Here is a 13,245-nt window from a genome sequence, read left to right as displayed (position 1 = left end):
ATTGACTTCATCTCTGCTGTGTTTGCAGAGTGACCTGTATTTCCTCACTCCGTGTAAATCCCAATTTCAGGCACAGCTGCCAAGACAAAAACTGTCTGAGGCATGCGCATGCAAATACTTCAATAAAAATAATTTCCCAGCTCTAGCTAGAGATTTATAAAATAATGGTGAAGAATATTATGCATTCAGATTAACAGCAGATGAATGTAAATCAAATCTGTAGAGATTCACCCACTGATTCTGGTCTGGGGATTCTTTTTTTTTGTTCCTTTTTTGCTTTGATTTTTAAGATGCACTTATCCATAAACCCTGAGAGCGTGCAAAAATAATAATGATTACAGCTTGTAAAGAATAAATTAGCAAGAAATTCTTACTCCCCTCTAATTAATTCCCCAATAAACACCGAACAAGTAACTGTTTTAAACTCACTTGTATTTACAAGGTAAGCAGCAAATGGAGGTAATAAGGGAAATTAAAGTGTGGCAGCAGCAGGTGAAGTGAAAAGGGGCTGTGGGAGGATGGAGTGAGAGTTTGTGCCTCAGCACAGGGAGGAGAACATGGGAAATTGCTGCCCAGCCCCGGCACTAGGGACTGTGCTTGTAGAAGAAGCAAAACAGGATTTCCCTCAGAACAAAGCAATGCTTCCTCAGAGAGCTGCTGTGCCCTCACCTGCAGGTTTCTCACCTCTCTGGTGTGCATGGACACCTGCAGCTGATGCTGTTGGTGTGCTTCATCCTCCCTGAGAGCAGCCAACAGCCCAGGATCTGCCTGGGAAAAGCTTTTCCCTCTTCTGCTGCCTTTTCTGAGCTCCATCTAAGGAGCCTGCAAGTAGAAATCTCCTCTGAAATTGCTGGAGTACCAACACTTGCCAGATAGGTCACTTGCAAATTAGCATTTAATGAGTTACTCTCTGAACTATCCAGTGGTAACTTTGCAGATAAAGCTGCCTGGTGGTTGGAGTGGTGAGGATGCAAAGATTTAGCTGTAAATAAATAGAGTTCCTTTAGAAAAAACATTTTCTGTGCTCTATGTTTATGGATATTGTGTAGTGCATGTATTAGTATTCAGAAACACAGCTCAAACCCCTTTTTATAAGTGATTTTTGCTTTCAAATTCAGAAGAAAAAATAGTCCTAATTTTGCCCTCACTTATTAGAATCCATATAACTCAGTTCTTATTTCTTTGTGGATTGAATAGCTCCTCTTCCTCTCAGCTGATTACACAATGCAAGCATTCATAGACAACAATCATACCCCTCTTAGCTGTTTGGTGGAAGCCAAGCTCTGAGTCTCTGCTAACAAGAGCCTGCACTGGGTTCTGTGACCACTTCTGGAACCTTCTCAGGTTCAGTGCACCTCAGGGTGCTGGTGACCAGAGTATGGGATGATGACCTGCCAGTTCCAGCTCATGTCAGTAATCAGAATTCAGGCAGAGAAAAGCTTCCTGTGCGAAAAAAAAAAAGGAAAATTAGAAGCTGAGGTATGATCTGGCCAGCAAGCTCATGCTGAATCTTATTATTTTGTTGTTTTACCTTTATGGGATTAATACTCCTTTGATCATTTCCTCCAAAGCTTTGCCTGTCAGACTAACGTGCACGCAGCTGCTGGGGTTGTTTCTGCTCCCTTTTCTGAAATTGTAGGTGCTTTGGGTTCTTCCCAGTGTCCAGGTTGTGCAGGGTTTCAGCTGTTGTTGGTGCTCCAGCAGTGTGTTGTAGCTGGAGTCTGCAGCTGGAATTGTGCCTGGCCTGTGATTTCCAGTTCAGTAACACATGCCAGGGCTGGAGCTGGCAGGGATGTACGTTCTGCTTCCATGCAGTTTTTAGTGGATTCTCTTTATGCATGCCTGTAAATAGGGCATGGATTGCTGTGTTTGTCCTTAACATAAAAACTCCCTGTGCTGTGTGGGGAGCAGAGCAGCTCCCAGCTCCTGATCTCCCCATTCTGTTACATTTAGACCTGTAAAAAGCATTTCTTGTTTAAATGGAGACAAGCCAAATGGTCTGTGCTGTTGGCATGAATGTGCAGTCTCCAAACCCCTCCTCAAGCCCAACTAGTCAGAAGGAAAAGGAGAACAACTCCAGAGCAGTGCAGTTCTGCCAAAAACAGCCTCACCTGCTGAAGTGCATCTAACATTAAACATCCAGAGCCATTAATTTGTTGATATCTGTTTAGGTGCCTCCAACTTATGCTGCATGCATTAAAAAAGGGCTTTTCTAAAGTTCAACAGCCTTCAATCTTGTTCAGTCCTGGAAAAACCTTGTGTTGATGGACAGGTTTTCACACTGTCAGGTGTGGTACAGCAAGAGTTGTGCAGTGGTTTTCCATGTGGGGTGAAAGTCTCTGCTCCTGCTGTTCACTGTTTGGGGCTCTCTGTTGAAAATAATACATTTTATCTGCTTCAAAGGAAAAACCCGTAATCTCTGTGTAGTCTGTGATCCCCTGTCAGTGGGAAATAAGGGCATGAGAACATCACCCCCAAAATATGATAGATCCCTTCTTGGGCAGGCGTTTAATCATCATAATCAAACATGTTTTGAGTTGTGATTTGAAAGGAAAAGTTTCTTAATAGCAACATTGCTTTTTTTGGGTTTTTTAACATACTGCTTAAACTTCAATTCACTGTACTCTTGCCTGTGACTCTAAAGCTACAAATTGCCAGGTTATTCTCAGCTGTGTGAATAAAAATCAGTCAAGTACCATTATGGGGGCTGCCTACAAGGTGCTTTTGTGCTTTCTTCTGGAGCAGGTCCTCCCCCAGCTCTTTTCATTTTTGCATATGGCTGCACTCCATGAATTCTCCTTTTGCTCCTGTTGTTCCCTGCCTGTGTGAGTGGGACGGGCAGCGGTGTGAGAGCAATTTTAGCAGATCCAAACCAGATCCAACCAGCTACATTCAAGGTGTTCCTGTCCATACCATTCCCACTGCGTGCTGCACCAAACCCAAGTTGTTGGGATGAGAAACTTCTGGGGTTGAGTGTTCTCATAGTGGAGCCTTTCCTGGGAAGGGAGAGCAGTGGGATGAGGAGATGCCAAGTTCATGAAGGATGTGGGATTCCTCTGTCCTGCTGGGGGATCTCTTCACAAACCCATTGCTCCTTTCATTCACTGATTGTCTTGTGTGTTTAGGGTGTAAGAGTAAGGATTGGGGCTTGGTTTTTGGAGTATTTACTGACACTCTGACTGAAGGGCAAGTGTTTTTATATACCAAGCTGAGCTTATCAACACTGGTGACTTTGGACTGAACTGTAGCATCAGTTGGCTGAGACTGATGAATGGCTGAAGTCTCACCTGGTTTGGCAATTTCCTCTTTTTCCACTGTTCTAACACATGGATGATGGCTGATCAGAGCATGCTGGCTCTTCCCTGTGTCCTTTGCCTGTTGGTGATGGTCAGCTTGCTGGGATGAAGGCAGGCAGCAAATCTTTTCTGTGTTCTTCTGCTTCCAGTTTCTTTGCACTCCTCAGATTTGTACTGTTAAATCTCTGTGCCCATTTCCAGGCTGCTCAGCCACAGCATCTGTAAATCCAAGTAAATGAAATTTCCCTTTGATGAAGCAGCAAAGAGCTCCATGCATAGCTGCAGAAGAATTGTTTCGCTTTCATTATTAAAAGGGCACTTAGCATGAAAATTCCCTCTCATTTTTGTCCTAATAGCTCAATGTTTTATGCTTTATATAAACCACAGATCATTTTCCTTGTACTAGAAGATATTGCTGTTCTTACAGCTCCAGGGATACATTGAGACACTGTGTTATTAAGATAGCCAGAACTTTTCAGTTTGGGGCTTGTTTTTCCAGAGGAATGCTTCCTATGGGGGCCTTGCAGGAGGGATGTCATCCAACTCTGCTTGGAGGTTTTTCCTAAAGTGCCAGAAAACCTTTCAGATATTTATATATATTTTTTTAAGGTATTTATATATATATATATATATGTATGTATGTATATATATTTAAAGTATTTATTTATATATATGTATTTTTTTTAAAGGTATTTAGAGCTCATTCCCAGAGCAGTTGAGTCAAATAATAAATGCTGGTTCTTGCCTTGCTGAGGTCCCCCAAGTCTTTCGGAATTAAGAATTGGTGACCCACACAGTAAAGATTAGCACAAGTTCAAATTTACAGATGATACATTTTGGGTAGTAAGAAATCATTCTGCTCTCATTCTGTTCAAGTGATTTTTTTGAAAATTTTCCATCCTCTGTGATACCAAGCCCAGTGGTCCTGCCATTGAATTAGTGTAGGACAACTGTGCAGCCCAAGACTTGGGTGTTGTTGAGTTGTGCTGCTGATGGGAGGTGTACGTGCTGCTCTGCTGCTGCCCTATTGACACAGCCCATCATTCTGATGCCAATAATTGAGTTGTGTGCTGCCAGGAGGAAGCTTCTTCAGGGACTGTGTCTCTCTGGTGGGATGCAGCTTATGAATTATAGAATGGCACTTTTGGGGAAGCACAGCTCCAATTACAGTCAGTGACAGCCTTGCTGTTCCTGCTTGCAGCTGTCGGTGCAGGTCTCTGTTAAATCACTTTCACCAGTCCTCCACAGTTTTCCTTTGGGATGAGGAGACAAATTGCTGTGTTTCATTCAATTTATTCTCATTGATAGTAAGGAAAAATAGGTGTGCTCTGAGCAGGGGAATGATGTGTGACATCCCCCAGCTCTGCAAGCACCCTTTTGGAACTGGTGTTAGATGTTCAATCCCGCTGTGGAGGATTTCATCCTGGAGCTAATCAGAGTGTGGCTGATGGATCACTGTCCAAACCCCTGAAACCTGAGCGAGGTGTGTTCCATAAGTGGCCGTAAATGGATGAATTTCCATACCTGGTTACCTAAGGTAGTTCTTTAGCATAGCTTGTCATTTCTTTGCCACTTGTAAATTCTTCACACAGGGTGGTGTGACACTGCAGTGGCTGCCCAGGGCATGATGGTGACTCCACCACCATGTGATTCTGCAATTCCTCCTCATCAGATTCAAGTATTGTTCTTAATGCTTTCTTTTTGACATATTGTTAGGACAGTAGTCATGCGGTTCTATTTAAAATATCGCTTTTAAAATGCTGAATAAAATAAATACAGCACAGAACTGCATACATTTTTTTTCTTCTAGAGCTATTCAGTGCTTTCATGTTCAGAGAACGACAAAACAGAGACTTTCAATATTAAAGCAGTATTTCATTTTGATTAGCTATTCCCAATAGAAAGTGTTGTTTGACTCTCTGTTTGAAGTTTGTCTCAGCAAATTGGCTTTGCCCCTTCGAAAGCTTGGACCAGATGTTGCCATGCAGTAGCAATAAATGGTGCTTGTTTAGAAAACCAGCTTAGTTTTCCAAAGTTTATTTTGCTAGCAATGTATGGACCAACCTTTGAAGGCCCTGCTGCTGCTCCAGGAGAGCTCTGCAGTGGTGCCCAGCAGAATTCCTGCTCTGGGGCTGGGGCTGTGCCACCAGCACCTTCCCAAGGCACCGTGACTCAGTCAGCAGGCAGCGTTTTGGGCAGTGTGAAATAGGAGCGAGCCAGATCCTCAGCTGGTATAAATTGGTGTTGTTCTATTAAATTCAGATGGGCCTAATTACGAGTGCTCAGGCAGACACTGTGGGTTGCACAATCCATTGCTTTTGTGAGCGTGTGCTCAGCCATAAAAGTGAGATTGCACAATGCAGCCCTCTCTGAATGCTCCTCTGTCTGGGCTGCTGATTGGAAACAAACATGGGAGGGTTAGTAACTGCCCCAGATGTTTTAAATTATGAATGATTGGAGGCATCTACCACTTGCATTAAGAGATGTTACTCTGTTGCAGGGTTAAGTCCCAGCAGCAATGACTGGAGCTCTCTGCAAGTCCCAACTTTTCTCTGTTTAGAGGATTTGCATTTTTCTTTAACCCCCATAACAATGTGCTGTGGTTTCCATGCCCCCTATCACACAGAGTGCATTTCCAAGCCTGCCTGGAGGAAGTCATTAACAAAACTCCTGTTTATTTAGGTGGAGGAGGGCTCGGGCTGTTCTGCTGCACAGGAAATGGGGCATTTCTTTGGCCACTGCCCAAGTGTATTTTCCTTTTGCAAAAGTCCCCCTGCGTTTTGCAATAGGGAAATAGGAAATGGTATTTCCTCTGACTTGCAAGGAAGCTGATCTCTGCCCTCTTAATTAGCTGTTTAAAAGATGAAAGCAAGTGCCTGGGGTGAGGGAATTCCAGGAGGTTTCTTTGAACCAAAGCACTAAGAAATGGCCCATTATGAGTTTCGATTTATCCAAGCCCCACTGAACGCTGCCTGCAGAGGCACTTCCATGGATGCAGGTCCTGCTCTCATCTATTTCTATTAAATGATGCTGTCAGATAGGGATGGAAAGGATTCTGGGGATAGGATGACAAGCCCTGTGTTCTCTGCCAGAGAGGTAACAGGGCAGGAAGGCCATGAGGTGCATCAGCCTTTCCCACAGCCCTGGCAGTGGGCTGAGCCAAGCAGCCCCACAAAATCCCCTTTTCCCTCACTCTTAGACTGCCCTTGGCAGTCCTTGCATCCTCAGGTGTCACATTTTCTGCACATGGCTTGGTGGCATGCAAGCAGCTTGAAAGCTGTGGTCAAAACTCCAAACCAGCCCTGCGCCTGCTCATCCTCCTCATCCTCCTCCACTTGTGAGGATGCAAACCTGGGCAGGGCTGTTCAGGTCCTTGGGAGTGCTGGTCATTGCCTTTTCCTTTTTTCGAGTCTGTTTTTAATGGGTGCCATTCCACTTAAAATTTTTGTGTTTGTGTTAGGGAGGTCTAGTTGCACTTTTGTAAGTGGCTAAATTACTAATTCTGTTAGTTGTTCTTCTCTTTTTTAAAAACCGGAATACCAGACAAATTAAAAAAAACCTTTTGAAATTCACACTGTGTGGCTCAGCATCTCTGTGATCTGTAAGATCCATTTTTCTTCAGCATATTTAATTTCCCTCATGTGTTTGCTGCTGAAGCCTTTATTTTTAGTGCTCCTTAGTCCTTTCAGTTGGGGAAATCTGATTTTTTTATGATCTGCACGTGCCTGGAGCTTCTGTGGAACATTTCCCCATGGGCTTGAGGCCACTTTGGTGTGTGGGTATTATTGGGTGTTGTAAATAAAACTCCTGTTTCCCACCTGAGTTCTTGCTCTGAGTGTGATAAACTCATATGTAGCTCTGCCATATTCCGTGGTTTTCGTGTTCCGTGGTTTTCATGTTCCATGGTTTTCATTCCTGCCAAGATCTTAATGGCCCATATGGATTACCTCAGTTAAAAGGACTCAAAGCCCTCCAGTGCACTTAATTGTGAATTGTTTTTATTTCAAGTTTCACCTGCACTGTCAGAAGAGTGCTTGTGTCCATGTGCCCTGAGTATTGGTGGAGTTTGGGTTATTTCCACCTCTTATCTCCCTGCCAGTGCTTCTTTCTAATCTCTGCAGGTTTTGATGCTCTTGTCCTCTTTCAGGCAAGTGAGAGCAAAAATAACCATCTCAAAAATGCAGGTTTGCTCTAAACAGGCTCCCTGTAGTGTGGCCACACTTCTGCTGGAGCACTTCAGATTGGGAATCACACTGCTCCAGCATCCATCCTCCTCCCAAATGCCCAAATCAGGGAAAGGGATTCTTCATGCTACTTGTGTGTAGGGGAGGGCAAGAATTTGCCCAATAGAAGCTGTCATGATGTGCCAGCTTTGTTGTGTAACCCATAACTCAGGAGTAGCACACAAGCTATGAAATGCCTGTCAAAAAGTGCCTGTGTCTTACTGAGCAGCAGTCACTGAAATTGCTGAACCTTGTTATCATTACAGATAAAACACTTCTTGGGGTTTGTGAGCACTTTTCAAAGTGTTCTGGCAATAATAAAGGAGGTTTTCTATTGCAGAGGCAGGGTTTTCTGTTTGTGACACTGCCTTTTGTCGCTCTGTGACAAGCATCAAAATGCTAAAATTGTATTAAAGGGATTAAAGCAAAAGCACAGCAGCTGCTGGTTAGCAATCCAGGAAATCAGCTTGACTCTTATGGATTCTGTATAACCTATATTCCTGGTTGGAATTGCCTGGGTGCACCTGAGCTCTCCTAGGAGCTGATCTCCATTTGGACAAACACATGTGGGACACTGGTAACACAACAAGGCTTCTTGAATAATGGAATAATCACTTGTTTTGCAATTTTTCCTTCTAGGAGACTGAGCTGCTGGATATCAGCCTTGTCAAAGATGCCAGATGTGGAAAACATGCCAGAGCTCCCAAGGTAGGAATTCTTGCTGTGTGCTTTCTTGTTACATCGATGACCTGGATAAAAAAGAATGGGAATTATATGCAAGAGTTGAAAAGAAGAAAAAACGTTCCTGCAGCTAAAGAGAATTGTTTTGCCTTTTCTTTGTTTAACACTGTTTCTGTTGAGAAGTGTCGGGATTGTTGTTGTCTTGGGATTCTGTGTGTAAAATCCACCCGGAAGCTCTGCTGGCAGCAAAAATCCTGGTTTGTCAAGGTGCACTTACCCAAGTTCTTGGCTTCTCTGGTGGCAGGGAGCTGATGTTTGTTTGAGTCCATGTTGTATTTTGTGCTGGCGATTTTGCTCGTTCAGTGCCTCCTGAGGCCGAGGAGGAGGATTTGGGTTTGTTTGTTAAACTGCTGTCAGAGAGGTCGGGATATCAGCTCCCTCTGGGTTTGCCCTGATGGACTGTGCACTCATTTCCAGTCTCTGCAGACAGCAGGCTGCAGATCCAAGTTCTCTCTGGTGTTTTTGTTGGGGCAGACGCAGCACACGAGAGGAAAAGCCCAAGCACTCGGCTCTGGAAGCAAGAGAGTGCCTCAGGGAATCCCAGGAGTGATGGGAGAAAAATCTCCCAGGGCCTGCAAAGTTTGGCCTTGCTGCTGCTTAGCCCTGATGGAACAGACAAAAAGAATGTTTCTCCCACTCTCATCTTGGGGCAGGAATATTCCTGGGTCTGGATGACCTCTCTTCCTTGCAGCCCTGGGCCCAGGCGCAGCCCCCTGAGGGCCATTGGGAATGGAAAAGGTTGTTTTTCCCTGCCAGAAAGCAGTTGTAGTTATCTCTGAAAAGACTATTCATATCTGGCTTTCAAAGCTCTCCATGTAGTGCTGGCAGCATTTTAAAGGCTGAGTTATAATTGAAATGCAACAGAAGTACTTTATGACATCCACATTAATACCAAATGAGTTCACCATGATTAATGGTTCTATGATGAATAGCAATAAAGTATTAACAATGTCTAGAACATTATTTTAAAATGCTACCTGCTTTACAGAGGACATTCACGTTCTTCTAACAAAATGTTTTCAGCTAAAATTTATGCACAGCTATTGCCTTGGTGACTTTTATTTATTGGGTTACATAAAGGCTGGTTTTGTTGGAGCACGTTTCAGCTCTGACAGCAGTGGCATTAAACGAAGGGTAGGAGAAAATCCCGGCTCTCAGGGTGGTGAAATGCTCCACCTGTGTGAATGAGCTGCCTTTTGTCATGGATTAGTGTGTGGGCAGCAGCTAAACAGCACCAGGTTTCAGTAAAACTCCTGGGATTTTGGCTGAAGAGAGAGCTCTGGGAATGGAGGGTGCTCCCCAAAGCTTTTCAGGGGCTCTTTTGCACAGCTCTGCTTTCAGCTGGGAGCACCCCCTGCTTTTACTGCAAACCAAGAGACTGAGGTGACTTTCTCTACATCACCCCACCAGCCCTCCTTCTGCCCAATTTTTATATTAGGGGACTTCTGCCAGTTGATGCAAATTTTTAAATCTCTCTTCAGAATTCTAAAAGTAGATTTCACCCATGGGTTGTCATTACAAACCTAACAGGAATCTTTAAACCTCATTTGGTGTATTTCTGATCTACTGCTGCTTTTTGATAGAAATAAGTGTCCTTTTTAATAAGCCTTGACTTCCTCGTTGAATAAAAAAGAGTAATTCCTTTTTATTTTTATGGTAAGCTTAGTTTCAGTGTCATTAGCTTCACCCACAGTTAGTTATCAGAACGTATGAGGTGTGCTGCCACACAAGGCCACCAGCAAGAAATGATGTTAAGGGACTGTGTTTCCAAACCTCAGTCTGTTCTCACGCTGCATTCAGCACTGCCATGAGTATTCTTCATTTCTGGAAAAAGACTGAGAAGCACAAAGGGCTTTGCTGTTTCTCCTCTTTTGGTTGATACTCAGTTTTCATAGCATTTTTCCCTAAGTCCAGTGCCATATGTTTTGTGGTGGTTCTTGCATGGTTTCTGCACCTTCCTGGGTTTCTCACCCAGCTGCTCTGGTTGCTTTCTCCATCCCCTCAATGTTTAGAAGGTTCCCTTGCAGGCACAGGAGTGCAGCTCTCACCCTGCAGTCCTCACAGCGATGTGGTGGCACCAGCAGGGAGCTGAGAACACGATTTTGGGTGCTGCAGTGAAGGTGTGGCTGCCCCTGAGCAGGGCAGGAACTGGGGTTTCTGGCCATGTAGAAGGCAGTTTTTAGTGGGTACCAAGGCACTTGATGCTCAGGGGATTAAAATCAGTCTACTGAAACAACCCGGAGAAGTTCCAGCATCGTTTTCTTTTTGCACATTGTCAGGGATGGCTCCTTCTGCCTTCAGCTGCTATTTTCAGAAATGGTAACAGAGCTTTGCATCTCAATGCAATATACATGCAAAGGATGGTTCCTTGGTAGAAAGGCAAAAGCTCAGGCAGCACAGAGCGCTGCAGCAGAGCTCCGCACGAGGAAAAAATTGAAGTCATGTTCTGATGGGAACAAGAAAAGACACATTAATTGTGTATGTTAGGAAGAAGTGCCTCCCTTCAAAGTAAAATGACATTTATAAAGAAGTGAGGGGATTATAAAATGATTATCAGGACTTTGCTTTTTAAGTTTGTATTAGAATCAGGTAGGAAGGGGAGCAAGAGGAATTTTGGGAGCAGGAGAAAATCACTAGTTGTGATGAAGCCATGTTTTATTGCCCTTTATTTGCACATTACCTGCTAATACTCTCTCAAGCTTTGGTTTGCTGTGCAATCTGAGGCATCTTTTCCCTTTTAAAGTTCAGTGACAAAGTCTGCAAAATCAAATAACACAAAATGTGCTTTTGTACATAGGAATAGCTATGAATATTCACATGCCTTCTGCCAAGCATGGAAGTGCCTCTCAAAAGAGTGTCCGTGCTCTTTAAAGGGAGCTGCAGCTAAAAATGTCAGGCACCACTAAACACTGAGAAATGAATGGTCAGGTGGTGAAAATCTGGCAGCTGCAAACATGCTCACAGGACTAGGGAAGTCACACTTTTTTCCATCTTGTATTTACTTTAGCCAATAACAGTTTCTATGGAAACTGAAATCTTAAGCAACTGTATGTGTTTTTACTAGCGAGAAGAAATATCAGGATTAGTTGACAGGGAGAAGGAAATAACTCCATGGTAAATGCTCATATTGAAAACTTCTGATGCATTTGATCGGTATGTTTTCCCTTAGCATCCTGTTTTCCCTCATAAATCATTCAGCAGGAAATGAATTCCTTTAAATAACATATACTGTGAAACCTGTAGGAGATGAAATTATGAATGATAGGATCACTCTCATGCCAAGATGCGTTTAGAGAGTAATCCCCAATTTTAAAAAATCTCGTGGCTCCCCCGCCCCAAGTTTTCTCACTTTAACAAGCAAGCTCTACAGAGAAAAATCAGATGCCTGAATGTCAGAAGTCTGCCAAGGCTCCAACTGCTATTTTAATATCAGCACCAGCCTCTCTGTATTTGGTGGCTTTTCTTGAAATGCTCGAGTGAGATGATTTTGGACCTATCTCAGTGTAATCCAAAAGCTGCTGTGGAAGCTTTGCTGGCTTCTAACACATCCATGGAGGAAAATCAGCATTTCCTGAACTAGGGGGCTCAGGAACTGAAAGGAAAACTAGCAAGGAAAGTCTAAATCATTGTTTAACTGAAAATCAGGTGATTTTGGGGAAATGAGGATGTGCAAGTCCATTTGAACTGTCAGAGCTCCCCGGACTGTGCTCCGTGGCACTGACTTGTGCAGGGACATTGATGCTGCGTTTGTAACACCCTGATCACACTGCCTGTGTGAAATGGCAGATGTGCTTGGGTTTTTCCCTTTCTGTGCTCTCAGTCCATGCCCAGCTGCGTGCATGGCTGGCCCAGGACAGCAGCACACCCGCTGCCTTCTGTCACCCTGCTCAGGATGTCTCCACTCTGCCTCAAATGATGCTGCTGTTATTTCTGTCTGCTGATAGAAATGCACGCTGCTTTCCCTTCAACAACCTTGATGCTAAATTAGAAAATGTAAATTGTGCCGAAGCAGTGTTCTATTTCTGCCAAAAAGAAACAAAAATGGAATGTGCGCGCAGCTCACCTTCTTCCCACTCACCTTGGGGATAACAGTGACAGCCACAAACATCCGCCCCAAATGTGTTTGTTCTTTTACATAACTGCTTGCTTTTTTTTTTTTTTTTCATAATAATGATTGAGTTGCATAAACATTTTGTCTAGGTTGAGTTTTAGTTTATTGAGGAAGGTTGAGATGAATTTCTTTGTATGATATTTGGCCAGTGCTCAGGTGGAAATGAAAGTGGTTTGAATGCTGTGGGCCCTGAGAGCTGAGGGGGTTTTTCCTTGGACCCTCCAGTGGCCCAAATTGGTGACTTTATTTTATTTGGGGAACTGGGGCCTTTTCAGCAGCATGTCATTCACTGTGTAACTTAGCTCTGTCTGGCCAGCTCATTGAAATCACTATTCACTAACATTCAGGCCATGGCAGAAATCACAGGGTTTTTCCCAAGGCTTTCACTATGAACCATTTCCAGAAAGATTTAATTTTATTTTTGTCCCTGCTTGCTGCCTGTTTCAGTTATCTTTCTGAGCTGGTTGGTTTCATACTTTACTTTGTTGTATTTATAAAGCCTTCATCTTTTTTTTGTTTGCCAAAGTTCGCAGCGCAAAGCCTGTAATAAGAAATTCTGTATTTTAAGAAGCGCAGAGGCATCTTACAACTGTAATTTTAAAGCTTGACATTTAAATTTGAAAAGGGAGGCCCTGCTCAATTAAATACGTGGTATTTGAGTTCCTGAAAACACTAGAAATTATCAGTAGAGCTGTGCTTTAAATGCTGCTGCCGCTTTTGGTTAAGCGTGTGTACATGCACAATTTATTTTTTTTCCTCTGCCCAGTGGTCCAGGACAGGGATGTCTCATTCCTGCTTTCCCAACTAATGATGCTGATGAGCTGAGGGTGCAGCTGGCACAGCATGTCCTGTCACAAACCCCCATGCCCTGTCA

The 13,245-nt window shown here is 43.6% G+C and overlaps 1 protein-coding gene across 4 annotated transcripts in view; it reads left to right on the top strand.

The window, feature by feature from the left end:
• Positions 1-13,245, top strand: part of PLCB1 (phospholipase C beta 1) — a 288,021-nt gene that overhangs the window by 60,947 nt on the left and 213,829 nt on the right. For all 4 annotated transcript variants that reach the window (XM_059467224.1, XM_059467223.1, XM_059467225.1 and 1 more), the window contains exon 3: positions 8,159-8,227. In XM_059467224.1, the coding sequence (XP_059323207.1) occupies positions 8,159-8,227 (69 nt within the window). The remainder of the gene's footprint in view (positions 1-8,158; positions 8,228-13,245) is intronic.

Source organism: Ammospiza nelsoni, chromosome 3 (assembly GCF_027579445.1).
Source record: "Ammospiza nelsoni isolate bAmmNel1 chromosome 3, bAmmNel1.pri, whole genome shotgun sequence".
Classification (NCBI taxonomy): domain Eukaryota; kingdom Metazoa; phylum Chordata; class Aves; order Passeriformes; family Passerellidae; genus Ammospiza; species Ammospiza nelsoni.
The sequence above is the reverse complement of the archived record's forward strand: the minus strand, read 5'-3'. Positions and strand labels throughout refer to the sequence as shown.